The 25,161-nt window shown below is 29.3% G+C and overlaps 4 protein-coding genes across 4 annotated transcripts; 1 reads left to right on the top strand and 3 right to left on the bottom strand.

Annotated features, from left to right (window-relative positions):
- Positions 1–271: 271 nt before the first annotated feature.
- On the bottom strand, positions 272–7,309 carry LOC145745278 (diacylglycerol kinase theta-like). The gene is made up of 14 exons (XM_082563306.1): positions 7,172–7,309; positions 6,730–6,859; positions 5,529–5,570; positions 5,122–5,244; positions 4,719–4,873; positions 4,189–4,340; positions 3,576–3,798; positions 2,706–3,379; positions 2,391–2,484; positions 1,885–2,006; positions 1,471–1,620; positions 1,224–1,329; positions 998–1,150; positions 272–874 (listed from the first exon to the last, which is right to left on the bottom strand). The coding sequence occupies exons 1-14, from the start codon at positions 7,271–7,273 to the stop codon at positions 830–832; spliced, it is 2,271 nt and encodes a 756-aa protein (XP_082419432.1). The 5' UTR covers positions 7,274–7,309; the 3' UTR covers positions 272–829.
- A 650-nt stretch (positions 7,310–7,959) lies between these two features.
- Positions 7,960–10,902, top strand: LOC145744618 (uncharacterized). The gene is made up of 9 exons (XM_082562511.1): positions 7,960–8,197; positions 8,330–8,456; positions 8,586–8,658; positions 8,878–9,073; positions 9,233–9,304; positions 9,456–9,557; positions 9,674–9,714; positions 9,868–10,006; positions 10,268–10,902. Exons 1-9 carry the CDS (start codon positions 8,018–8,020, stop codon positions 10,379–10,381), a joined length of 1,044 nt encoding a protein of 347 aa, XP_082418637.1. The 5' UTR covers positions 7,960–8,017; the 3' UTR covers positions 10,382–10,902.
- LOC145744619 (6-pyruvoyl tetrahydrobiopterin synthase-like) lies at positions 10,433–12,237 on the bottom strand. Its single transcript, XM_082562512.1, has 4 exons — positions 12,101–12,237; positions 11,889–12,002; positions 11,392–11,473; positions 10,433–10,943 (listed from the first exon to the last, which is right to left on the bottom strand). The coding sequence occupies exons 1-4, from the start codon at positions 12,136–12,138 to the stop codon at positions 10,743–10,745; spliced, it is 435 nt and encodes a 144-aa protein (XP_082418638.1). The 5' UTR covers positions 12,139–12,237; the 3' UTR covers positions 10,433–10,742.
- Positions 12,238–12,751: 514 nt separating this feature from the next.
- On the bottom strand, positions 12,752–22,437 carry LOC145744617 (uncharacterized). Its single transcript, XM_082562510.1, has 10 exons — positions 22,291–22,437; positions 21,533–21,678; positions 21,305–21,394; positions 19,823–20,041; positions 19,294–19,410; positions 18,940–19,047; positions 15,922–18,057; positions 14,786–14,933; positions 13,752–14,503; positions 12,752–13,546 (listed from the first exon to the last, which is right to left on the bottom strand). Exons 1-10 carry the CDS (start codon positions 22,373–22,375, stop codon positions 13,511–13,513), a joined length of 3,837 nt encoding a protein of 1,278 aa, XP_082418636.1. The 5' UTR covers positions 22,376–22,437; the 3' UTR covers positions 12,752–13,510.
- Positions 22,438–25,161: the final 2,724 nt, after the last annotated feature.

The following is a 25,161-nucleotide window of genomic DNA, read 5'->3' as shown; positions in this document are numbered from 1 at the left end:
TAAGGCGCTATAAATGGTATAAACTTCTGCTGAGCCAGCACTTAATCAGCAGCATAATTATCGGGCAATTATAATCTATAATATCCCAAACTGCCACAGGCAACTTGAAACTGGGTCGGACTGATGTGAAAACTAACTGATGTTACTGTATGTTTAAGTGGCGCAGTCGACTTTCCCACATCGAGAATAAAGATATATATAAAAAAAAAAATTAAAAATGTTCAAACGATATTGAACCATATTTTATTTATCAAATAAATCTAGTTGGCTCTTTTATTTTCATTGTTTGGAAACCAATTCCAACGTTTAAAAAAGTACATATATTGCAAAAGAAATAAATATATTAGGTTGTTTACATCTGTTAAAACAATTTTGGTCACTGTTTATAATATCCTACAAAACTGATCATACCAAATAAGAACATGTGCTACAATGAAGGTTTTAGATTGGAACATGCTATTATTTAAGGGCAATAATGTAGCTCCATCAGAAGCTATTGGTCAATATGGTCTTGGAATATTATATACTAGTTTAAAAAAAAAAAATGTTTATTAAACTGAAGATATAAATAAAACTATTTTGAGTTTGCAATTTTTACAAAAAAAGTTGAGTTAAATATTGAAATAGAAAAACAAATGATAAAACAATGTACTAAATATAAATGCGTATTATTGCTTGGTAATAAGTGCAACAGAAAATAATTCGACTCTTTAAAAATGATTTTTTATTTGGTATAAAATAAAAAAACTTAAAATATTTTTTTTAGTGTTACTTAAAATTTGCAGGTAGGTTGACCAGGTGGCTTAACATAAAATTCATCAAACTTTTTCTATTTCTTTAATGATTTTTTCTTAATTTTCTTTAGCATTGTAGCCTAAATAGAAGATTTTGAATTTATAAATTTAGAATAACAAAAAGACTTAACTACTAAATTTCGAAAGTTTTTTAACCACTTATTTTTACCCCCCCCCCCCCCCCAAAATTTGTTATTTTTTACTTGATCATGGGCAGCTGTGATGATAATCTTTCCTGGAGGTTGTAGCCACGGCTCTCCATCAACTTGCACTGCAACCTCCTCCTTCATTGTAATCCGGAAGTTCTCTCCTTGAGCAATCTTGAATCCATTTCTTAAACCACTATAAATCTGGCTCTTTGGGAACAAAAAAAGAAGATCACTTAAATTTCAAAATCTATCACAAATTAAAAAATGACTAAATACTCACCATATGGGCTACACCTCCTACCCCGATCACTTCCAATTTCCCATCCCCAAATGAAGGGGGGTCAAATTTTCGACTTTGGCCCCAAGGGTTAGCCCCACCAGCCCAGCTGAAACAAAAAATATTTTTTTTATTAAATTCAAATAAACAAAAAAATTGTTAAAATATTCCAAAAAAATTAAAGCTTATAAAGTCAACCAACAAAAATGTTTTTAAATATTCAAAATTAAAATGTTTTGTTTTTTCTAACCTTTCAATATTTAAGAAAATAATTCCTTTAATAGAAGGAAGTTGAACTTTAATTCCATCAACTTCCAATTCAATTATATTATGAAGACTTGATGACCGAGTTGTCATCTTCTTTAACCCAGCTTTAAAATACATCGCTTTGTTTCTTAGCCTAAAAAAAATTAAATTATTTATTTTTTTGTTACTATGGGCAAAATAATTTAAATTTACAATATACCTTTAAAAATGCTGTGAATGTAAATGTGCTAATCTAATAGGTATATCATGATGGGATTTTTCTTATTACAATATAGTCAAAATAGACAATTTTTAATTTTTTCCATGCAAAATAATATAAATAAAAATCGTAAATAAAAACATTCCATAAACAAGACAAAAAGATTTTTTAAATTAAGTACCATGAAAATATAAATACCTGCTTGTACAGAACTCAGGATTTTCAAGCCTTGCCACATGGAAAGCCAAACTTAACTCAGCGTCAATTCCTATTCCCATATAATTGTTCATAGACATCAACTTTAAACCAGATGGTAACTCCTGTACAACAATAATAAATATTTTAACTATACATGTTATAGTAAGGACTTTTTAGGGGTGATAAGGGTTTTAGTGCAGAAAAAAATAGGTCCTGTGGTTTTTAGGTTTTCCTATGGATGGGTAATTACTTTTGCCAAATTAAAATATGCAACAACCGAAAAAAAATAACTCAAATCCAAGGTCAATAAAAATTTGTTGAAGAAACATTTCTATAAATATGTTAAATAAAAACCAGAACAAACTGAAAGGCCAATGTGAATTTCAATAGCCTACTTTACAACACTTTTACGAGATTTATTAAAATTAAAATCTGCCAGTGGTTTTTAAAACATTAAAATTTTATAAAACTAATAAAAATACTGAAGGATATTAAACATAAATTACCGTGATTTTCTTTTCAATCGTTTCGGTTTTAAAGGTCGAGCGAACAGGGACCGAATAATTACTTTCATATTGATTTGTTTCTTCATCCAGTACACTGTAACAAAGTTATAAACAAGTTTAAATTTGTGGGTATCCAAGTGCAAACTTATTTTTTAAAATAATCTACGTTGCCAATTTGAAGTTTTCAAAAAAAAAATAAAAGTTTGAAAAAAAAATTTAAAAAATTTATTATGCTAATATCAAACAAAAACAAAAGCATTAAGTATTTTAATTATCAATGAAATTACGTATTTGATAAACATTACATGAACTAACCTTTTATCTATGTAACCATTACTTGTCATAGTACTTGATTGTATTTTTTCGCTATGAAAATGTCTAAAACCTTTATTTCCGTTTGCGTACTCTGTTTTTTTGTATTCAACGGTTTTGCTTTTATGCGGATGAAAAATTGATTTATTTTGGCAGGATTCCGTATTATCACAGTTATTGTCATGTTTACTTATTTCATGGTATTTTGAAACCATATCTTTACTTGTTAAATCATTGTTTTTATTGTGCTCGACAGTTCTAATTAAAAGTTCGAGAATTATTTCCACTTCATTGGGTATCTTGTCTTCTGCTTCATAGGTTTTACTGCTTTTCAGTGTAAGTGCATTACCCTTATTATTACTACAAATAATTTGTGATTCTGTTTTTCCAATACTACTGTTAAATTTTTTTTCTTTAAATTCACTTTTTTGATGATCAGAAGTCTTTCTTGTGTTTAAATTATCGTAAAAAACAGAATTACCGCCTATGGACATTACAACGTTGGTTGGCGGTTTTCGAGTTTTTAAGTTTTTTTTTGGTACATCTGTGATAGAAACGGCATCAGAAAATAACATGGCAGAAGATTGTTTAGAGCCTTGTTTGGTCTTCACTGGTCTTGCAACTGAATCAAATAATAAGTTCCATCTGTCTAGTTTAAAAGGCTGCAAGTCTTCGTACTGTAAACAAGTTATTATTTACAACAAGTTGTTTTTTTATATTACTAAGTTAGTGTATAAAATATTAATTTTAGGCATTACTAAACCAAATCAAAATTAATGCATTTAAAAGGTAAATTAATAAGTATTATTTTAAGACTATAATACAGGCCATTAATATAAGGTTTTCAAGCTCAAAAATATGATTAAAACTTACTTGAGTGAGAAGTTGTGAGATGCTATCTCCACTCCATGAGGATCCACTTCCAAGAACCCTTGCAAGATCATTACCAGTTCCCACTGGCAGAATGGCCACCGAAGGGGACTGGCAAGCAAGATGGGTTTGAACGACCTCAATATGGGAAAGTACCCACCCAGCTGTGCCATCACCACCGCAAACTAGAATACGAAAACGGGGCAACTTCCGAAAAGCAAATAACCTAAAAAAAATTAGTAGTGGAATACTGAATTATCCAGTAGTTACGTAAAAAAAAATCAAATTTTATAATTTATAAACCCCATTGGGTTTATTTTTATTTAAGCTTTTGTCTTGGTTATGGTTTTGAAATCAATTCAAAAACAATGTCACTATCATAACCAAAACAATTCCAATTCCAAGTAAAAAATATCGGTAGTTAGTAATATGTGCTCACAACACATCAAAATTCCCCTTACTTACATGTTATATTTGTATAAACATTATATAAATACTTAGGTTAAAAATTAACCATTTTAATGCTTCGTCATGATTTTATTATAGGCTATAAATATTAAGATTTGCTTTTTCTACAAAATGTAAAAATTCATAAAAGCCCCCTTTTTTGTCTTACCCAGGTATAGCCCCCGAATGTTCCATTAAAAACACTTGGTTGGGGTTTAAGGACTTTTTCATCAACTCATACAACTCAGCCCCCTGACCCCCTCCACTTTTACAGTTTATAAACACAAGTAATGGACAATTGTGCTTTGATGCCAGTGGTGGCTAAAATAATAAATAAAAATAAAAAAAAGTCAATTAGTTGGTTCAATTCATAATCTATTTAGAATTTAAACAGTTTCAGATCTGTTTAATTTATAGTTTTTTAACTGAACAAAAATTTATCAATTTACATATATGGTCAATTAATTTTTAGAGTCATATCATGAACTAAAATGTGAAACTCTGGTTTTATAATCAGCAAACGTCATCTCATAAATTTAACCAATTTTGAGTCAAACAACGACAATACCAAAATTTATTAATGACCTTACTAATTCTGTCCACCAAACTTTTATTTTTTTTTTATAGTAACCGGAATTCCGACATTACAATTAGTCATTTATTACAAGAAAAAAACTTTCTGTTTAAAAACCTACATACCATGTTGATATACGGAATTAGTTGTAGTTTAGGGATTTTTCCCCGAAACTGGGTTTGTTTTAACATTTTCATGGCATTGTAGGCAGAAACACCACTTGCAAATGTTATAATAAAACATCCAACCGTTGAAAATATTGGTCCAATGCTTGATTTTTCTGTAAAAAAACAAGCATATAGTTATGATTATTTCGGTTTATTAAAAAAAATTATTAAAAAATTTTAGGTTTCTTTGACATTTTGTTTAGCTTTGGATTTAAAAAAAGTTATTTATAAAAATTATTACCACATAAACCCATGTAAAAATTGAATAGCCTATTTATATTAATAAAATTTTATTTTAGTGCATTGTTTTACGAATTTGTTATTAATAATTAAGTTTTGTGTTAAAAATAAGTTGCCTTACCATTTGTACACTTCATAGCATAATCAGTATATTGGTCATTAGTAAGATTATTGGGTAGTCCACCAACGAGTAAAATAAGCTCCTTGACTTTGCTTATATTTCTTCTGATGGCTTTGTGATGCCCTGAAAAAAATGTTATCAATAATTGATTTTGTAATCTTTCGAATCACTTAATGATTAAACATCATAAATTTTTGGTTGGGTATATATTAAGGTAAACAATAAGGTTCCAAAAATAGAGATTTTATCATATTTGTTCTTTGGTAGGTGGTTTCTTTGAACAAAAACTTTTTAAAGTGTTTTATACGGTTGCAAATATTTACAAAGCCCTAAAAAACGTCATTTAACAATTTATAATAAAACTAAAAATAAATTTTTTTTTTTTGAAATTTCTGTAAATTTTTTACATTTTTTCTCAGTAGAGGGTGAATTTTCTTGCAAAACCGAATCTAAAAAATAAATAAATATTATTTAATTCTATGTATTAAATAAAAATAATGCATTATTAATTTATGAATAAATATTCATCTAAAACACAATAATTTAGATGCAATGCCTTGAGTTATAGTATTTTTAAATAACTACAAAATTGCAAAAAAATAACAATTAAAACAAATGGACTATACATATATACAAAATTCATGTTATAATAAATTAGCAATAATATAAATATTTAAAATAGACTAATACATATTGTGGGTTCAATAAAAAGCTATGTTACATATGTACTTCCTTATACCAACAAGAACATGTTTATAAAGCATATGCTATCTTTATTACTTAGCAAGGAAGTGCTAAAAATAAAAAAATTAACAAAAAAAGGAAGTAGTCTTAAATTAAAAAATTAATATTCATGCAATTAAATATATATAGAATAATAATTTAAATAAAAAAAAATCTATATATATACTGATTTAGTTGAATATTTGAAATAAAAATTAATGACAGATCAATACTCATTAAAATTAAAAATGCAATTAATATTTAATTTTTTACAAGAAATGACTCTTTTATTATTTGTATTATTTTTTGCACACATTATTGTAAAACACTAAAAGTTGCATTAAATATTTATTCTTTAATTATATATTCTTTTTAATTTTTTTAAGCATAAATTACACAACCAAAATACAACTTCTGATTACTCTGTATTAGACTCAAAATGATCTTGCTTTTGTTTTTAACTTAAACATGGCAGCAGTGGGAATTAAACTATAGACCTTAGGCTTCACAGCAGTTTTCGACGAGATCTCGTGCGTGCAAGGGTAAAAAATGGAGTGATCGCGTGTGCATGCGTACTAAAATTTTCGATCTTTGCGTGATTTATTTTCGCATGTTTTATCTAAATTTGGCTTAAATATGTTACCACAAGACGTCGTCGGTATTGCGCGTGTGCGAATTTTTTTAAAAACCAGGCGTGCAAATTGCTAATTTCAGACGAGCATTTTGTCACCGAAAAAAATCTTGTGTGTGCACGCTGCCTTACCTTCCAGACTGGGCAGCAGTGGGAATTAAACTATATACCTTAGGCTTTCCAGCAGCCAAAGTAAGCAGTCATTTAACAGGCTAGTTTAATAATGTACTATTACTAAGACATGAATGTTATACCTGAATTGCAAAGTGTAGTTTGATTTTTTAATGTAATATGCCCATCTTCTTCAACTGGGATTGAAACAAAATTGATCGGCAAAAAGTTTTTTTGAATAATATAATCCACAGGACTTGGGTCTTGCTTAACCTTAAAAATTAATTAAATTTATATAAAAAAAAAATTAGTTAGGATTTAAACAGTAAAACAGAAATGTACCTTACTGTTTTTTTTTAAATAGAAAGCATAGAATATATACATAAAACTTTTCCTTTTTATTGTTAAATAAATATAATTAAATAAAAAAACTTTCAAGTTCTAGTCTGCCCCCCCCCCCACCCCTCATAAAAAATGGAATTTAAATACACAAAACTCTCGTAAGTTTTTAAAATATTTTTTTTATTACCGTTTAAACAAAAACGATAATAAAATTTATATTAGTCTTTATAGTATAGTACTTACATGCATTACTTCGTTAACTACACCACCTTGTTGGTATGAATTGGAGCTTCTAGTGGCTACAAGTCGTTTTAAGGGTGCGTGACCGCTCATTTCGGTTTGCATATTGTTTTCGACATAAATTATAACCAAAACATTGATTTCCTCAGTTCTTGGAACTGTAAAAATATCTTTCGGTTTTTTAGTGGCTCATAAACCATGAAATGACGTCACGAATTCCAAGGTTTATCCCCGAGAACTGTCGATCAATAATGCATCATGCATCACAAAACACAATAACAATGTTTCAAATCCTTGGAGAAATTTGTTGTTATGTTACGGTTATTTACATTAAATTAAACATTTATTACTGGTAAAGTTATGTTTATTAGAAAAATATAATAATAACTTTTATTGATTAAAAGTAATTTAAATCCTATTTGATTTTGCACATAGCAGTAAACAAAAAGACTTATTTATAAAAACAATTTCTCTAAACTTACGATGTGGTTTCAAATGTATGTAATTTTTTGTATTTGTTTATGTAAATAAACGATAACAAAACAGGGCAATACCCCTTTAATAGTAAATACTTTAAAAGAAACAATTTATAAAGTTCATTTAAAAATATTTTTTAATAAATATTAAATAAAAAAATGCAAAAAAATATGACAAGCATTTTTTGTTGTTTAAACCACAAAAAACTATTTTAAAATGCTTTAATTTATATTAATATTGTTTAAAATTACGGTAATTAAAGTGCTTACCTGTAGCTAGTAGATACAATACAAGCTTTCACATTTTGGACGAAATCACAACATAAATTACCTAAAATTATATATTTATCAAACTACTAATATAAATTTGACAATGGGAGACTCTAGATACTTGATCCGTTTACTTCATGGCAATACGAAAAGTCTTAACTTAAATGGTAAACGTTTAAAAGAAATGCCAACTCCAATCCACAGAATGCAAGGTTTAATTACCCTTGAAATTAAAAACAATCAACTTATTGATTGCCCAGAGTTTTTGTCAAACTTAATAAATGTAAGTTTTAATAATTAAATCAAACACTTTATATGTTTGAGTCTTAGTTTTACTAGTAAAGCTTGTTTGCAAAAATTTAAATATCCTAAACACAGCTTTTTAATTATTAAATAAAAAAATTTATTTTTATAGTTGGAATCGTTAAATTTGGGAAACAACAAACTAAAAGCAATACCCGATGTATTACAACACTTAAAAAATTTAAGAAAATTACACATTTTTGGCAACTTTATAACAGAAATTAAATCTAACGTCTTAGGTAAAATTTTCCCACTATTGTAATAAATAAAATTAATTATTTTTTCTGATATAAACTGAAACAAATATATGTTAATAGTATACCCCAGAAATATGATCTTGTGACTATTTTTATATTTTATTCTTTTAGAAAATCTAAGTGGTCTTACACTACTCAATTTAAACAATAACAACTTGAAGACATTACCACCCCAGATAGGAAGGTACAACAATTCTATAAAATTATTTTAACAGTTTTATGTTATTTAAATTATACTACAGTAATTTTACAAATCGTGCTATTTATTGCAATAAAAAATCGTTAAGCAATTTTCTGAAATTAAAACTTTAAAATGAGTTTTATTTAAAATGTCTAGAAAACTAACTACTTTTTTTTATTAATTGGCTTAAGGTATTTCAAAAAAAATATTTGTTTTATTTAGTTTACAAAATCTACAAACCTTAAGTCTTAACGGAAACCTGCTAGAGAAACTACCTGAAGAACTTTGTACTCTTACAACACTAAAAGAATTGCAAGTCTCGCATAATCAACTTACTGCCCTTCCACTAGAAATTGGTTACATGTCTGCACTTGTCAAGTTATGTCTTGCTCAAAATAAAATTAAAGAACTACCTGAGGTATAACATATTATTTCATCCAATAAAAAAGTCAGAATGTAAAATGCTATAAATTAAAAATATATACAAATATAATTTGTCTGTAAACAAATTATGAGTAAAATATTATAGTTTTGTGAAACAATTTGTAATTCTTAAAATAATTTTAATACTTCACAGGGACTTGGAAAATTACGAAAACTTCACATTCTAGATGTAGCAGGCAATGAATTAAGAATTTTTCCAACTGAGGTATATAAATATTTTAATATTAAATTTATATGATCTTACACTTACCATGAATATTATTAAACTTTAGATTTACAAAATAAACCTTTATAGCAATACAATTTTTGTCTAAAAAAGCTTATTTGCTGTTTCAAAATCGATTTTACTTTTTTAGATGCATAACATACCACTAACTGAGCTTTATTTTGAAGCAAATCCACTTCTAGAAAAACTTCCAGTACATTCTATACAAGAAGAAGAAGTATTATCTCTTAAAGTAAATCCTTAGATAAATCATTATAACGTGACTAATAATAAAAATTATCATTCCCTTAATTATTGACAATCTATCTACAATCTTTGTCTTTTTAAACTTGAAAATTCTTTTTTTAGGAACTTTCAGCAAGAATGGTTATGAGAGAAGTTAAAATAAAGTAAGTTTTTAAAATAAATTTAAGCATATAAAGACATGGCATTTGAGCACTAATAAAAATATATATTCAATTTGTTACTTAAATGCTTTAAAGCCCAACAGGAGTTGCCAATAAACTTGGACATAAATATAACTAATTTGTTTATAATTATAGGGGTTCTGTGTTAAGAAATATGATTCCCTACTTTCCGGGTGTACGGGATATGTTATCACAAGCGAGTAGATGTGCTGTATGCTCTGAAGCCTTTCTAAATACCTGGCTAGAATGCGTAAAGTTTATCAAAGTTAACAAGGTATAAAACTTTACTAACTACAAGCTAAGCAGGGTTTGTACCGTTTCTATGGCACTACTCAAGAGTATGTTATAAAATAAAAGCAATGGGGTTCAAACCCAGGACTTTATGTAATAAAGATAAGTTATCTAACCACTACACCACTGGTACAAATGTAAAATTGATTTTGTATGCTCAAGGTCCCTACTTCGAATCCCACTATTGCTTTAAATCAGTATCATCATTTTTATTTACTTGTACTCAGTTTACATTTTTGTTCAGGAGCTTAAAATTGACAAATGCAACAACAATGTTTTACCAATTCGAGCTCTTCTATGTTCATACAGATGTTTTAACTCAGAGGGTCATGCTTATTTCGGGGTTGCTTTTCCATGATTTATTCACCTTTTAGCCATAAGAAATATTAAATTAATTTTAAGTGTAATTTTTATTGCACTGCACAATAGTTAACCATTTACAAACAAAAAACTACAACAATAAAGTCACTAAAAAGAGTTTGAAGAATTGAATGTTGTTAAATCACCCTTAAAATTTTGCAAGAAGTTATTTAAACAGCCTACATTTAAATAGAACTAACTTAGTATCTACTAATGCTATATAAATATAAGTTAACAAAAGTTACCAATCCAAGACTTAAGACATTAAGCAGTTAGTGAAAATTGCATAAACAAACCAATCAAAAATAAATATGTAAAACCCACTTTACCTTTACTTAAAATCAATAAAAGTTAAATTTTTACTTTCCTTTATACACCACACTGTTATTTTCAGTTTCCACTACTTTAACTTTATAAAGTGAACATTTTTCATTTTTAAGTAAATTTTCCAAACCGTCCCAAATAAAAATGGAAATGTTTTCAGCTGTGGATGGACAGTGTTTAAAATGTTCGACATCTTTGTCAATGTTTAGGTGGTCCATAGGCATTACTATTACCTCCTAAAAAAATAATATAAAAGAAATGACCGTTCTTCTTAATATATATTTTTTGTATATACATTTATCCTCGATGTGGGAAAGTCGAATGCGCGACTTAAACATAGAGTAACATCAGTTACTCCGACCCAGTCTCGAGTTGCCTGTGGCAGTTTGGGATATTATAGATTATAATTGCCAGATTATTGTACTGCTGATTAAGTGCTGGCTCAGCAGGAGTTCATACCATTTATAGCCCCTTACTCAAGAGCGCTACAACATAAGAGCAGTGGGGATTGAACCCACGACCTCATGTGTGGTGTAGCAAGTGTTCTTACCACTACACCATGCTGCCGATAATATATATAAGATAATTAAACCAACCCTTATAAAATGAATTTTAATTGACAGCGGTTTTAACTAAATCCATATGTATTGGTTTTAGTTTTATACATAGAAGTGAGAAACTTACGTTCATATATTCCTTTAATTTAGTTGCATTTATTACCATTCCAGTTACTGGATCTGCATGCCCACAAACAGTTACTTTTACTCTAAACAAATTTAAAGATTAAGGTACTGCTTTAAATGTTTAATAAAAAATATTCAACAAAAATAAGATTTTTGATTAAGTTTTCTAATAAACAAGTATTCTAATTATAACTGGCAGCACCATGAGGTCATGGATTCAATCCCCACTGCTCTCATGCTGCAACGCCCTTGAGTAAAGTGCTATAAACGGTATGAACTCCTGCTGAGCCAGCACTTAATCAGCAGAATAATTACCGGGCAATTATAATCCATATTATACCCAAACTGCCACAGGCAACTCGAGACTGGGTGAGGGTAACTGATGTTACTCTATGTTTAGGTCGTGGATTCGACCTACCCACATCAAGGATAAAGTAATATACAAAAAAACAAACGTATATGTGAAATTAAATAAAAAGTTTAAAATATAATTTTTACACGTAGTTATGACCATGCCCATTTGGCCGACCACACTTTCCAAAAACTTCTTTATTTTCTTCCTCAGATAGCAAATGACTGTTTAATCTGTGAGCAGCAGCAAACGTTACCCTTCTGTAAAATATCAAAAAAATGTGTTTTATTTAACATACGTAATTATCAAGTTGGTAAAGTGTTACTTGGTAAAGTATACAACATACAACTCCACTTACTTGGTAAAGTATACAACTCCATTTTCTTGTTCTGCCATGGCGCCAAAACTGATATTACCAGAATAACAAATGTATAAACTGCCTTTTCAATAATTTAAAATCAATAAATTAAAATGTCACCAAAACGTGTTTCCATAGCCAAGGGAAAGTCCCTTACTTACAAGCTACGATAACGTATGGTATGTTAAAAGCGCTCTCTAAAAACTTACAGTATACAATTGTACACAAAACTTTTTTTATCTAAAATTTTTTGTGGAATTCGCTTTTTAACCGAAAGATGATAAACAAAAGCAGTTATTTTTAATTCCAATTTTGTTCCAACCATTTGGACAATGTTTATATGACTTGCTTGAACCCCCGAAGGGTTAGGGGGTATATACCTTATTATTCCTACTAAAGCCCCTTGAAGAATAGCAATTTCTTGATCTCTTAATAAACTGACTTTCTTAACTAAGTGGAAAAATCACAAATAATTGATTGACATGATAATTAATTTAAAAGAAAAAACAATCAAAAATGAATGAAAAAAAACAGAATTAACACTCAAAAAAAGGGAAATATATAATATTTATATTAGTAAAATAAAGTATTATTTATTACAAATTAAATATCGATAAAGATACAATATCTTACATAATCGAAATTCGGAAGACAAAAAATTATTTTTGCGATAGTTTAAAAAATTAAACAAGCAGATCAACTGCATTTAGATACAAAGCCGAAATCCAAATAATATACAAAATGCATAATTGTATAGACTATGCCATTTTGAAGGGTTTTAAACTACTGTGCATACCCTATAGCTCTTTTATATAGCTATAAGCATCTATTAATAGAAATAATAAAATTAGAACAGTGTACATATTTAATAACATAATAACAACCGAATCTCAAAAGGAACATAAAAAAAATTAGTTTCGTTCCTAAAAATTGTATAATTGAACAAACAATATAATGCAAGGTAATGAAAAATCATAGTATGTACTAAATTGCACAAGTATATAGTTAGATAATCACAAAATTTATTAGGCAAAACAGCAAATCAAAGTGTACAAATATCAAAAATAAATTTTTAAATTAACTTTGCCGAAAAAAATAACAATTAACCCGACAGGATTGAATTAAGAAATAAAACAAAAATTACTGCATTCTGAATGGTGTATGTTAAAGATATTATCAATGCATACAACATACCCTAAAAAATATGTTCAATAAATGGCTTATATTTGGCAAACTTCACGCAATTGCAATGGACTTTTCTGAATTAGAAAAAAAATTTGGACGAATCAAGATATTATTTACACTCAATTATTGCACTGACATATAGTCTACTATAACACTAAAAAAAAACAAGAACTAAATATATATATAAGCTGTTGAAACTTAATGTATTAAGATTGAGAGGTTTTTTCATCCAAATAATGACTGTGTGTTGCTTTGCTGTTGCTAGATACAAAGTTCAAAATAAATTTATTCAGAGTTTAATCATTTACTTAAGTTTACCTAAATTTATTGCACAAAATAAATAATATTTTATAATATTTTGTTTGTAATAGCCCGCATAACACTAATAAAAAATGATTGACTAGATTTTACAAATTTAATTTAAAATAAAATTTGTAAAAAAAAAAATTAAAAAAATTTAACAAACCTGATTATCGGTAAAGAAATTTGAAGAGTTGTCGTTGAACATTCCGAAGGGGTCGTCACTGGGTCCATTAGTTGCATCACCGGCAGCTTGGTTCGGGGTTGACCTTGGGGCAGCGACAGGGGCAGAAGCAGGGGCGTTGTTGTTCATCTCAGATGGTTTTACAGGGACCCCGCCAACTGAGTTACGCAAGTAGCTGTCGAAATTTGGGGACACAGAGTCACCCGACCTTGGTGGAGGCTCGGGCTTCGCCATTTGGAAATTTTTAAACATGTCCTTTTTGTTGGATGATCCACCTCCGAGGCCTGGCAACAAACTGGCAAATGGGTCACTCTTACCCTTCTCCTCCATACCCTGCTCATTTTGAAGGTTGGCTTTTAAATTTATCGGCTCCATTAACCCATTAGAGACTGGGCCACCTCCCAAAGCATCACCAAATGGATTTTGTGGTGCACCAGAAGGTGCCACGTTAGATTGTGGTTGGCGCATGGCACCAGGTCGGGCAGGAATGGCAGGACTTGGACCTCGGAACATCGGTGCCACAGCAGGAGCACCATAAGCACTTGCGGCAAATGGGTTTGCAGCTGGTACGGATGGCATAGAGGCTCCACCATACATTCCTTGTTGCTGTTGTTGTGCTGGGAATGGATTGCCTTGCATTCCCATTTGCTGTTGGGCCATGTATGGGTTTTGTTGTTGTTGGTACATCCCAGGCATTTGTTGCTGGGGTGGAAACATCCCTTGTCCTCCCATTGCTTTAAAAAATAAACATTTATCAAATATAGGTGATTAAATTCAAAACAAATTCAAAAAGGTTGTTAATGGCAAAGTGAATCCGGCAAAACAAGATGATGACTTCATAATTTTACAACAAAATTTTATTGAATATTTACTTTTAGTATTCTGATAAACTATGAATTATCGTAATAGCAAAGTTAATAATTGTACATTCACAAACAAAAGGTAATACTAAACACCTAATTTACAGTATTCATAAATTTTTATTAAATTGTACAGTTTTAGTTTATTTTACTCACCAGCTCCAGGAGTACCAAACCCAGCAAGAATTTGATCTTTTGTTTTCTTTGCTCCTGGTGCTGCTGCAGGTTGAACAGCATCTACGCTCAAAGCAGCAAGATCATCGCTATACGACATATTTCTAGCTTCACTGTTGAATTCCGAACTCTAAAGTATAAAAATATGATTTAATTTAACGGGTACTTAATTAATTTTATAAAAATTGTGAGGCCATATAGTTGCATGATTTTAAAAGCTACCTATTTACAAATCAATATTTTAACTAGTGTATGCTTTGAACGTTAGAAGTAATCCAATAAACGAACAAAAAACATGCAAAAAAATAACATCATGCGTTCAAATGCAATAACCGAAATAAAGGTTTAAAAATGAGAACAAAGGTTAGTAACACATTCAAGCCATGTCAAACATTGAAAGCAAGCAAATAAGTAAAAAATACATGCAAACTAAATATAAAAGAGTTAGTAAAAAAAAATAAATCCAGCTAAAAAAATATACTAAGTGTAAAAAGAATAAGTGTTTAAAAAACTTTAGTACAAAAAGAATGGTGACCAACGACAAGATGTGCTCAATATCACACTCTAGTGTTGATTACCGCGCTACTCCCTCCTAAATACCCGGCATCAGACGGGTTCGAAATCGAACCACTACTGGTGCTAGAGCACTGTGATTTTCCACTGCTAGAGTCTTTGCTAGGATTTTTTGGAACAAAAGAACAAATACGACGACGTTGGTGTTTTTTTGTTCGGGGTGGGGGCCGAATAAGGGGAATATTATCACTACCATGCAACTATATAATTTGATATATTACTTGTGGTTAAGTTATAAACTGAAAGTTGATAAGTTTTGCTTATAAAAAAGCCAATAGCATTGTTACTATAATCAAGTAAAACATAAAAAATTATGTTAGTACTGTAAGTAGTAATTTAACCTAAACAATCAACTACAGAAAAATAAGTTCTACAACTGAAAAAATTTAATAATAACCAAGTTACACCATGTTAAGTTCATGCTCTAAATAAAATGAATCAAGAAAGTTAAAACTAAAAGCTGTTAAAATCTGCATTCCCAATGCTAACCTAGGTAACAGTATCACATGCTGGAAGGCATGCAAACGAAAACCTTAATCAAAAACCTCTGCTGAAGATTTATTGTTTTCTTCCGCACTTAAATCACTTTGTTTATCCGAATCTTCATGAGTTGGAGTTTTGGAAAAGTTTCGACTTGGTAGCGCTGGCGGGGGAAAAGCTGGTGGTTTTAATTCCGGTTTAAATTTATCTGAAATTTGTTTTTCTTCGTCTTCGCTTTCGCTGCTACTTTCTTCTTTATTCTGGGTATTTGTGGGTAAAGGAGGTGGGGCTGTTAAGGGAGGTGGTACAATATTGTCCGAGGGATGCGAGGCAGGTCTGGGTGGAATACGGGGTGGGACTATTGGTGGGGCTATTTGGGGTAATTCTGGAGGGGGTCCTGTCGGAGGGGTTGAAGGGGGTGAAAAAGAGGGTGAGGTTTGTACAAAATTAGATTGAGGTAGATTTGGGTCATTATTATATTTTGAGGGTAACAGGGGTGGTGTTCGAGGGGGCATAGGGGGGAGTTCAGGGGGTGGTAATTGAGGGGGGGCACTTGAAGTTATATAATCATCTGTGCCCGACGACTCGATTTCTGTCGCTGTTATCCAGTTATCCTCACTTGAAAAAGTGTTGGGATTTCTGGACGGCGACGGAAAAGAATTATCAGTGTTTAGATCGCTTAAAATATTATTATCTGATAAATTGTCAAATGAATCTTCTGTTTTTTCGATAATTTTATCGTCTATGTTTTCATGAACCACCGGTAGTTGGCTATTATTATTTGCCCCGAACCCAAATGTTTCTTCTATGTCAGCAAATGGGTCCTCTTCGACAGGATTTTCAAGAACTAACTCTGCAAATGGATCCACAAATGCAACTTCAGATGAAAATGGGTCGACTTGGGCCTCAGTTTCTTTCGAAAAATCCGAAGCAAATGGGTTCTCAGTGGATTGTGATTCACTTTGTTTGATTGTGTTTGTGTCATTCCATGCAAAATTGTCTTTATCAGGAGTGGTTTGCTTTGGAGGGTCATTAAAGGAACACCAATCTGATTGTGATGTAGTGTTCCCAGTTTCTGTAATAGATTCTGGTGGTGTTTGCTCATCAAACGAAGCCCACGATGCAAAATTAGTTAAATTTTGTTGTGCGCTACCACTAGAGGCGTTAGATTCAGTTCTTGTTAATGATTTCGAACTTTTCTCGTCTGTGTTTGTGTTATCAGTTTTGTCGTTTGACATTAATTTGCTTTTAAACATAGGTGGGTTGCTTTTATTCCCCGACGACTTTCTCTGTAAATTTTGAGTTTTTCTGGGTCGTGCCCTCGCTATCGCTAACGAAGGAGGGATTCTAGTTTTGGGGCTTTCATCACTGCGATAAGAATCGGGGGCTGAGGAGATTGAGGTAAGGGAAAGCCCCCGCGATAGTTTGTTTGCATAAGTGGGTTCATTCGTCAAATTTAGTGAAGTATTTGATTTTGTGCTGATTGTATTTGAGTTAATAGATTTGTTTGACAAACTTTTACTGATTACTCCCTTACTTGAGTTTGACTCTGAAGAGCCACTCAGACTTACTGGAGTCTGTTTAGGCGAGTTGAGATTTTTCTTTTTTTGTTTTTTGCTTGAGCTTGAAAAAAAGCTGGCAATTGAAAGAGATTTTTGCGGCGTCTTCCGCTTGCTGTCTGTGCTTGTAACAGAAGACGCAGAACTGTTAACATCATCGGTTGAGTAAGTCTTTTCAACTCCTTGTGTTGAACCGTCATGGGCTGGACTAAAATTTGCTGAAACAGCGCCCATGACCTCATCAAAAAATGAATTTCTGTCGACATTTTCGGGTGGGTTTTCTGTTAGTTGTCCACTATCTATAAAAACTGGTGGAACATTATCTTTGTCAGAATTTTTATCTGGTTTTTGTTCAACTTTGTTAAGCGAAGGAATATTTCGCTCAGGTGTATCATTTTTGTTAAACGAGTTTTTCCGATTTCCACCTGACATTGACGAATGTCGTGTTTTATTTCGTTGAAACCAATGATTACTCGAACCCTGCCATGACTTAGCGCTTTTACCACTGCTTGTTCGATGAAAATTTTGCGGCGAGTAATTGTTTTTTGGATATTTTTCGCCAATTTTTGGCGTATCTTGAACAGAATTTGAAGTACTTGCAAGACTAAAATCGCTGCTTAAAGATGATATATCACTCAGATTCTATTGCACATGAAAATTAAGTTTAATTAACCTCACTTAATTGGCAACAATTATAGTTAAGTTAACATGAAAAATTATTAAATGAATAAATTTAGATAACCAGAGAAATAATAAATTTATATTAAAAATTACAAACTGTGCTGGTGCACGTTAAGTTTGCCATAAAAGTTATAAAAAATAACAACTAAAAAATTAAAAACTGATGTTCTCTTAATTAGCAAATTTATTAAAAATATATTTGTAAATTAAAATATCATAAAAAGAAATATGTTTATTTTAAGTAATTTTCCTGCGAAAAATACAGTTATATTTTTAGAACTTTTATATTAAAAGTTGGATAACAAACAACTCTCCTACAGTAATTTATCATGTCATAGTAGTATGTCAAATTTGATTTACTGCGTTTGTAAAATAGTATTTAAAACTTTAAATTGACAGGGGAATATAGTAAAGACCTTATGTAGTAAACAACACGAGAATATAGTAGTTTTATAATAAATAGAAACTTTAAATTTTTTTTTAATATGCCATTATTACATCCTTCAACGTTTTCTGTTAAGCCCTTTCAAGAATTCTCTAATATTTTAAACTATTTTTATATAAAAGCAATGACCCTTAAAAATATTTTTTCTCTAATGTAAAGGTGACAACAGTCTTTACAAAAACACTAAAAAAAGTTATTCTAAGAACCAAAATGTAAAAAATTATTTACAGCATTTTTTATTATCTAGTTACCAATACCATTACAACCTTTTAATTAGAATAACCGTTTTATTAAATTCTATGTTCTAAAATTTTTTTGCAATTTTTATTATATATATTAAAATTAAAAATATTAAACTACCCAAGAAATTGTAACAAAATATTATAGAAATAACATACCGCCATTCCGAATAAATCTGCATCGTTTGTTGCCGGTGGGGAGCCAGGAGTATCTGGAGAGGTGGGTGTGTTTTCTGGCCAGGGGGTGAAAGCATCCAACCCTGACATCTAAAATAATTAACAACTTAGTTTTTAAATTATGATTTTGACAAAATAAAGTAAAAAAATAAATTTAGTTAGTATTTAATTTTAGCAATATTTAATTGAATTTTTTCATGCTTTAAACACTCTTTTTTAAATTAATTAACATTTCGAAGCATGTTTTCGCCACTCCGAAAAAATATTAATTTTTTCGGTAAAAACAGATATTAAGGCATGATTAAAAAAAAGTTCGTTGAAAAAATTTCCACGAACCTGTTGCATGTTTTGCATCTGTTGTTTGAGGTCAACCAAACTTCCATCCGATCTTTTAACAGCAGGTCTGTTGTTTGGAACAGCATAAACTGCATCACCACCTTCCTTGTCTTGTGCCTAAACATTAAATTATTTTTAAAAAATAAAAAGTTGAGAAATAGAAAAATGTAAAAATGTCAAATTTGAAATTATAAAGCTAAAGCAGAAAAACTTTCAACGAAATAAGTTAAAAAATGAGTAAAAAACAGCAGTTTATGCATATTTTCAATTTTAACTTTAATTTAAAATAGCTATTAAACAAAAGTTAAAATTTGTTTTCTAGTTTGAAATCTAATGCTTACACTATAACAAAAAAACTAAAGCCAATACATAAGTTACAACATTATAACTAAACTAAGACAAAATACATAATGTAAAATCTTATACCTTTTAAACTGTGTGATAAGAAATACATTTTTTTAAATAAGAAATTATCTTCTACTAAAATTATCAACTAAAATTAATATAACTTAAAATTCTAAATTTTTACCTCAGTTTTCTTTGCGATTTCGTCCTTCTTCATATCATATACAACTTGAAACAAATCCCTTAAAGCTAACACTAAATGCTCTGCAATCTTCGCTGTCTTGATGCCAAAGAAATGATGCTTCCCATCACTTGTCCCATAAATGTAACCGAACGCTCGTCTGTCTGTAAGATCTCGTGCAATAAATGAAATGCGGTTGACTTGGTGTTCGTGTTGAATTTCCTAAAGAAAACAGAGAGTGGTGTAATTATATTTAAATGTGTGTCGGGTTATATAGTGCTAGACTTATGCGTGTGCTTTGTTGTTGCAGAATGATTAATTAGAAAAATGTAGTACATTGTTAGACATGATTAATTGGGGTAAAAGTTATTGTATAAAACTGCAAGCTTATTTTTAATATGCAAATTCTATATTAATAAGGCTGAATATAAATCAAATGCTTTGAAAATTGTCCCGAATATTAAAAAAAATTTTAAGCTAATTTAAAATTAAAATATAAAAATAATATTAGAATATTTTAAAGATAAATGTAAGTGGTTATAGTAATATTATATAACACAAGACTTGTACAGTGTGTGCATAGCGCGTGTTAACACCGTTTATTTAAAAAACAAATAAATTAATTCAGTTTCTGTTAAGATCTGTGAATTGACGTCACAGCAACCAATTTATAAATGGCTAATCCTTAGTAAAAATAATTTAACCGACTAAAAAAACATATTATTTAGTTAATTTATATTGCATGTCATGACACAAAGCGAGCACGCTATTTTAAATCCTAAATATCGTTTAAAAAATTTAAAATAACATCTTAATTGACCTAAAGTAATTTAGAATTTTTATAGTAAATTACTATCATATAACATTTATGAAAATTACATATTTCAAGCAATCCTGGGGTAGTAAAAATTAGTATACAACACTTTTTATTAACTGAATTAAAATAAAAGTGACAAATATAACTGCAAGGTCGTACTGCAAAGCATATGATTAAAATATGATTAATATTGCAGATAGCATCAGTAATATTAACATCAATTGTAAACTATTAACCCTTTAACACATTTTCATTCCATAAAATTTGTATAAAAAAATTATTAAATACAATTTAATGTCTTAATGATAATAACGTTTTCACCATGACATTTCATTATCTTGCATTAATTATTTTGACATTTTATTTAATGCATATAAATTACCCACATTTTAATTGATATATTCATTTAAATGTCATGTAATATAACCACATGCATATCATTGCAAGTAGGAATTTGAACAACAATTTTAAAAGGTTTAAAAATAGAAAAAATGGGAAGGTATTAACTACAATTAGGACGTGATTTAAAATACCTATTGGTAAAAACTTTTAATTATCGGTTCAAATACAGAGTAAAATTTCAATAAACAAACCTATTTATAAATTTAAGTATTTTAAATTTAAATTAACAGTTTTTATAAAATTAGATAAATAATAAAATAACTTACTCCGGATATAAGATCAACAACTTTAAGGCCATCCAATGAAACGTTTATGATAATTTTTTGTTTGTGTTGACCAGAAGCTTTTACTGCAGCCTTAAAGAACAAAATAAACAAATATTTTTCAGTTTCTAAAAAAGTTAAATAGTATAAAAAATTTCTTTTTTCATTACCAAATTATTTTGAACAATATTACTAATTTTTAGAATGTTTAGAATTAACAAAATCTTCCACCTTTAACTTGAGGATTGAATCTTGGCACATCTTGTCTCCTCTTGATTCCTCCACATCATCAACTCCTATCAACTTCGCTTTAAAATTTGTTCCAATTCCTCGAAATCTTGCTGTAGGGTCTTTTACAACAGGGGTTGGAGGTGGGGCTAAAAAATAAATTAACACATTAAAATTATAACTTAAAAAATTAAAAATTTTGAAAATAATATTATTCATAAACGTAGGCGTTAAAAAAATAGAAAGTTACAATTTAAACTCTAATAGTGGTATCGAATTTAAGTCACACAGCTATCATATTTATGCTACTTTACTTCAAATACAAAAACCAAGGTAACTTTATAGTTAGAAAATGTGAAAAGAGAATACAATTTTAAAAAGAATAATATATAAAAGGTGTTATATATATAACACAAAAATCCTGCCAACTACACTACATAAACTATAAATAAAACAAAATAAAAGTAATTGAAATGAAAACTTAATATTTTTTTGCCTTTAAAAAAATAGGCAATATAAGTTAATTAAAAAAACGTTAATCAATTTTTATAATTAGTTACCAAAACCAGTTAAGTTACATGCAGAAGTACCAACAAAATTTTAATTTTTGAAAGGAATTTGCCTGCAGGCAATTATAAGTTTATTGTTTACAGTTACAAGTGTTAACAAACCATAAAAATTTTTAAGGAGAAAAATAAGTAAAATTTTTGGTAAGAATTTAAAAAATGCTGGCATAAATTTTTGTAAATTGCATTTTTTACCTGCGACTACTTCTTGTGCTTTTTCAGGTTCTTGTTTCTCTGTGTTGGTTGCAGGATTTCCCGCTGCTATTGTTGGATCTTCCATTATAAATTATTTAACTTTTATTACGCAACTAAAAATTACAACTAACACCAATCGCTAAAGGTTTAAATCTAAAAAATTAAGAGAAAAAATGTTTAAGTTTTCAGTACATTTAAAAAAGTTTATAAATATAATACTACCATAAAGCAATTTTTACATTTTAAATTTGTAAAATTTAAACTAAAAAAGACTATTTAATTTTACAAAATTATTGCCCAATTTCTGTTTAATCTAATTCTATTCTGGACCAGAACTGCACTGCGTTTGGCGCTAGGTATTAACAATGCCGGTTGCACATTAACTTTAAGCAAAAACAAATAAATTCACAAAAGAACTCGCGCTTCTTTACCGAACAACATGTTGCATGGACAAACAACACAAAATAACATTCTGTACCACTGCCTGCCTTCCACTTGTGCACAAGACAAATAAAGTTATTGACTATACCTGTAAGCACATAAGGTTCTAGCAAACATTGTGTTAACTGAACAAAGAAAACCAATGCTGTTTAAATGCTCTGTTTTCGCAATAATTAATTATTAGTTTTATCACACATTTGTTAAAAAATTCTTTTTGTAGAATTTTTCAAACAAAAAAAAACACCAATGTATATAGTTTAAAATTAAAATTTTTTTTTTAGTTTTTAGTTTTTTCCAATTTTGTTTTGAAATTTAATAAACCGTAAAATCACAAATTGGGTTAAATTAGTTTTCTTCAGCTACGCCTTTTTAAACTATTTGAAGCATGGCATTGTTTCCTATTGATTCTTAACACAGTAAAGTGATGTTTTGTTGTTCTAACTATAACGAGTTTTAAAGAAAAAAGCCTAAATAATATTTTTAACAGCTTGTATTATTTTAAAATCAATTTATAAATGTAAAAATTTTTGAAACCAATTATTTAAAAAAAAAATTTTTTCTATTTAATTTCAGAATTTAAATTAACAATTTTAAAACTAGTACAACTCTGTATTCTTTTACGAAATATCTAAAAAAATGAAATCCATTTTTTATTTAAGTTATATATACCAAATTGCTTACTGTCGGTACATCAGCTTTATTATTACCATAGTATTACATAGAATTGATTGGTTTGCTTAATGTTAATGATCTTAAGTAAGAAACCAAATAACATAACAGTCTGACAGTGATTGAAGGTTATAAATGTACATGCCATAATAATGATACTAACTAATATATTAGTGAAATGAAACTGTACTAATTTTATATTCTTATACACAACAACAATATAAACAGATAACTAATTAAATTCTAGTTAAGTTTAGAGGTTGTTAGAGTGCCTCAGTTTGTCAATGGAGGTAGCTGACTAATAACACAACATTATTATAAAAAAAAAAAAAACGTTTTATCAGCTTATGATCGTGATATTCAATTATTTAAATAGATTTGATTTTATTACCATCGCATCTATGAAATTCTGACATTGCCATCCTTTATAAATCAGTCTGTTTATTTTCAGGATTTCCAAAACAACGTCAGATAAACGAACATACCCACAAATTAATTCTAGTATTTAGAAACTTAACTTTATGCTATGGTATACAGTATTGCTCACCACATTTGCTTACATTCTACCTTCATCAACTTTTAAAATGTTTCTTGTTTGTATGGGTTTGCTTACTATCTAATAATGCACGATGAGCTTACTATGCGCGGTAAGCCTACTCGATATGGCTAATATGCGTGATATATATTTTATAGGTGCGGTATAGAAACTCCTTTATTAAGTACAATGCAAATATAATTTAAATAATTAGCAAAAAAGTTTATAAATAAAAAAAATATTTTTTGCTTTAAGAAGTTGCCTGTTTAAGCTTTTATTATTTAAAAAATATAAGTTACAGCAGTGTTTTACAAAGTAAACATTAACAACATAGCTTCTCAGAAAAATCGTCCGTAAGATGTTGCTAGTAAGCCTTTATTAGAACGTAGTTCAAGTTTAAGACTTGCTATTCAAAAACAGACGACGAATGACCTGTGAAGAACGTTCTATACGTTATAAAATACAAACAAATGGTAAATCTATTTGACATTTTAAAAAACAGAATTAAAGGTGCTTTGAAGGAAAATTGGGGCTGGGGCCTCTGTCATCAGTGTGTAAAATTTCAATTTCAATCAAACTCGTATTCTTTTTAACACATTGCTCGACACAGAAGCAAAGGTTGTATAGTTTTTGCAGTGTATAAGGCATTAGATAACCTTCAAAATACAACAACAACGAAACCACAAGGCCATTAATTGCCTTTTAAAAAGGATTAAGATTTTTGTTCCCGATATAGAATATAAAATTTAAAAATATCACGTTAGTGATGGAAGGAATATGACAATAACACATAAAGCACATGTTAACATTGAAAAGCTAATTATCTTACAGAGAGGCAGTAATTAAAAACTTGAAATCCATAATTTGGCAAGAAAGAACATAAGCAGAACATGCCTACACGATTTTTGTATCTGAATTCCAAGACTAACATTTGATATAAATGCAGTTAATTTAAATAGGTTATATGAACTTTAAATGTTCTTTATCTGCCGACTTAAAAAGCGCCTGCGGTATTATGAATTATGGTTATTCAAAAATGATATTTCATACAGTTTTTTTCTTGGTATAAACTAAGTACTTTTCTGTTAAAATAGTGACGTCAAAATTTGGAATAACGTTTTTAGATAATAATGGAAATGTTATGATATTAATTAGTCTGATGATGCGAATATATAAACGTGATCAACTTTTAATCTGTTATTTCAAATTTAACTAAAAAGACGACC

Source organism: Corella eumyota, chromosome 3 (genome assembly GCF_963082875.1).
Source record: "Corella eumyota chromosome 3, kaCorEumy4.1, whole genome shotgun sequence".
NCBI classification, from domain to species: domain Eukaryota; kingdom Metazoa; phylum Chordata; class Ascidiacea; order Phlebobranchia; family Corellidae; genus Corella; species Corella eumyota.
The sequence above is the reverse complement of the archived record's forward strand: the minus strand, read 5'-3'. Positions and strand labels throughout refer to the sequence as shown.

What these genes read in the sequence shown, in the direction of transcription:
- LOC145745278 (XM_082563306.1), bottom strand. Translation starts at nt 7,273, where the DNA reads ATGCAAACCGAAATGAGCGGTCACGCACCCTTAAAACGACTTGTAGCC. An exon ending in ACCCTCTACTGAGAAAAAAT is followed by an intron (nt 5,245 to 5,528) that starts GTAAAAAATTTA and finishes CATTTTTTTCAG; the next exon opens with GGCATCACAAAGCCATCAGA. An exon ending in TAATTCCGTATATCAACATG is followed by an intron (nt 4,341 to 4,718) that starts GTATGTAGGTTT and finishes TTATTATTTTAG; the next exon opens with CCACCACTGGCATCAAAGCA.
- LOC145744618 (XM_082562511.1), top strand. Translation starts at nt 8,018, where the DNA reads ATGGGAGACTCTAGATACTTGATCCGTTTACTTCATGGCAATACGAAA. An exon ending in AAGAAGTATTATCTCTTAAA is followed by an intron (nt 9,558 to 9,673) that starts GTAAATCCTTAG and finishes TTCTTTTTTTAG; the next exon opens with GAACTTTCAGCAAGAATGGT. An exon ending in AGTTTATCAAAGTTAACAAG is followed by an intron (nt 10,007 to 10,267) that starts GTATAAAACTTT and finishes ATTTTTGTTCAG; the next exon opens with GAGCTTAAAATTGACAAATG.
- LOC145744619 (XM_082562512.1), bottom strand. Translation starts at nt 12,138, where the DNA reads ATGGCAGAACAAGAAAATGGAGTTGTATACTTTACCAA. An exon ending in GGAGTTGTATACTTTACCAA is followed by an intron (nt 12,003 to 12,100) that starts GTAAGTGGAGTT and finishes GATATTTTACAG; the next exon opens with AAGGGTAACGTTTGCTGCTG. An exon ending in GGGCATGGTCATAACTACGT is followed by an intron (nt 11,474 to 11,888) that starts GTAAAAATTATA and finishes AAATTTGTTTAG; the next exon opens with AGTAAAAGTAACTGTTTGTG.
- LOC145744617 (XM_082562510.1), bottom strand. Translation starts at nt 22,375, where the DNA reads ATGGAAGATCCAACAATAGCAGCGGGAAATCCTGCAACCAACACAGAG. An exon ending in AAATCGCAAAGAAAACTGAG is followed by an intron (nt 19,411 to 19,822) that starts GTAAAAATTTAG and finishes TTTAATGTTTAG; the next exon opens with GCACAAGACAAGGAAGGTGG. An exon ending in GTTTGGTACTCCTGGAGCTG is followed by an intron (nt 14,504 to 14,785) that starts GTGAGTAAAATA and finishes TATTTTTTAAAG; the next exon opens with CAATGGGAGGACAAGGGATG.